General features: G+C 44.3%; 1 protein-coding gene across 1 annotated transcript; it reads right to left on the reverse strand.

Annotated features, from left to right (window-relative positions):
* Nucleotides 1-1382: 1382 nt before the first annotated feature.
* Nucleotides 1383-1733, reverse strand: LOC120079166 (nucleolar protein 58-like). The gene has a single exon (XM_039033337.1). The coding sequence runs from the start codon at nucleotides 1731-1733 to the stop codon at nucleotides 1383-1385; it is 351 nt and encodes a 116-aa protein (XP_038889265.1).
* Nucleotides 1734-1945: the final 212 nt, after the last annotated feature.

Genomic DNA, 1945 nt, shown 5'->3' on the forward strand with positions numbered 1-1945 from the left:
ATTGGTTCCTCTTCAATATCTACACCTAATGAGAGGCATAAGCTCAAAATTGTCCAAAGAAAGAAATACTGGCCTCTTACACGCCCCCACAAAACCTTGAATCTGCTTTGCGATCATTTGGCCCACGTCTATTGGAATATGCGACCATTACTCTATCCCTCGAAACTGTTTTGTCATGTGATGTAGGGATGAGTCATCTTTTCACCAAATACACCTAAAGTTGGTTTCCAGAAGCAGTTTATTGGACGCAAGGGTTTTGATGCCTTTCATAGATACCGACCACTGAGTGCCCGATTGCGTCAATATTCTCAGCACATCTTACATTTGTTCTTCTGAGGGATCATCAATAATTTTGTTACCTAGTGCATTCGGGATGTCCTTCATCTGATATAACTCATTGATGTCTTCTGAGCTGAAAGACACTACCTCCTCTTTCATGATCACCGCATCTTTGGTGCCATGAAGTCGTCCATTGTAGAAAGATCTCACTACCGTTGGGATTACGATGGATGGGTATTGGTAGAATGTTTCCCACCTATGCTCTAACATAACTCTCGACGCATGGCCTAGGCGTCCGGCCGAGGTTGCTCGATGCATGGGCCTAGGCGTTGGCCGATATTGCTCGACACTTGTAATTAAGTCCGGTAGTGGCGTTAGCGTGGGAAAGAAACCCATTTCCATTATCATGTCGTCATACTCTTTCTTCTTTAATTGGCGTCCTTTGGTCAACGCAGGCTCACTGCTTTCAACTTTCTCTTTGCCCTTATCTTTTGCCAATGCACGGTGGGATCTTTTTCTTTGTCTGCATTCCCGTTCCTTGTGTTGTTCTTCCCTTTCCCACTCTGCAATTTCTTTACTTTTCTTTTCTTTGATGCTCTGCACATTTGCTGTACATATTTTCTCCTTCTCTTCCTTCTTCTTATTTTCTTCCTCTTCTTCTTCTCTCATTTCTCTTTTAAATTGCTCCAAGGCCAGCAATATGCATTGTTCTTCCTCGAGCCTTATTCTCTCTTCTTCTGTCAAAATTGCGTTGTTACAGCACACTTCTTCATCGTGTAATTTTCTTCTCAAATTGCTTTCTGCGATGATTTGTTGCGCTCATAACATATTTTCTTGTTTTTCTTCTTCCTCTCTTCTTCTCCTTTCCTTCTCTTCTACTACACTCTACAAAAATTATGGGTCAATTGTTGACCCTTGCACCGCATTCTCCTTGCGACGCCGGATAAGAGGGGTGATGTCTGGATCCTCTGGGTCCTCAGCCGGAATCGTTCTTATTTGTGTTGATGCTTCTTCAAGTTGCACTGATTCTCTTTGTTGCATTGATGCCCCCTCATCCACCCTTGCAGTGGTGGATTCTCCATCGACTTCTGGCTTTCAGCCCTCTATCTCTTTTCTTCCTTATTCTTCAGGCGCTTCTCCTCCCGCCTGCGTTCCATCTTCTCACTCGATTTCCTTTCTTTCTTTTCCTTCCTTGGCTGAGCTTCTTCATCTCCTTCTGCCCTCTTCTCCTTGTTCTTTTTTTTCTTCTTCTCTTCAGTCGTTTCAGGATGCTTCTCCGCTACCACATCCTCTAAAGAAACCCTGGTGGGTCCGTTATAAGATTTTATGTGAATAGTTTCCTTAGGATCCGAAATGGCCAAGGCGCTTCTTCTTGAAGCTTCTTCCATCTCTTCCTCTGAAGGCAAGGGTTGAATAATGACTCCAAATTCAGGTAGCCCTCCCTTCTTCTCCATATTACTCATAATGCTCCCGAACACTTTTCTATCATCTCTTCTCTTCTTCTAGCTTTCGAATGAAAGTGTTGGGAATGGGGCACTCTCCGTGATCTGCCCCTCTCGGATTTGGAGTGATTTGGCTACAACAAGCTTTCGTCGAGGTTTTCCGACGAATCTTGGGATGGGTTTCGATTGGGCGGCGAAGTGGCGGCTTGTTGCGAGAATGTCGC

Source organism: Benincasa hispida, chromosome 6, assembly GCF_009727055.1.
Source record: "Benincasa hispida cultivar B227 chromosome 6, ASM972705v1, whole genome shotgun sequence".
Classification (NCBI taxonomy): domain Eukaryota; kingdom Viridiplantae; phylum Streptophyta; class Magnoliopsida; order Cucurbitales; family Cucurbitaceae; genus Benincasa; species Benincasa hispida.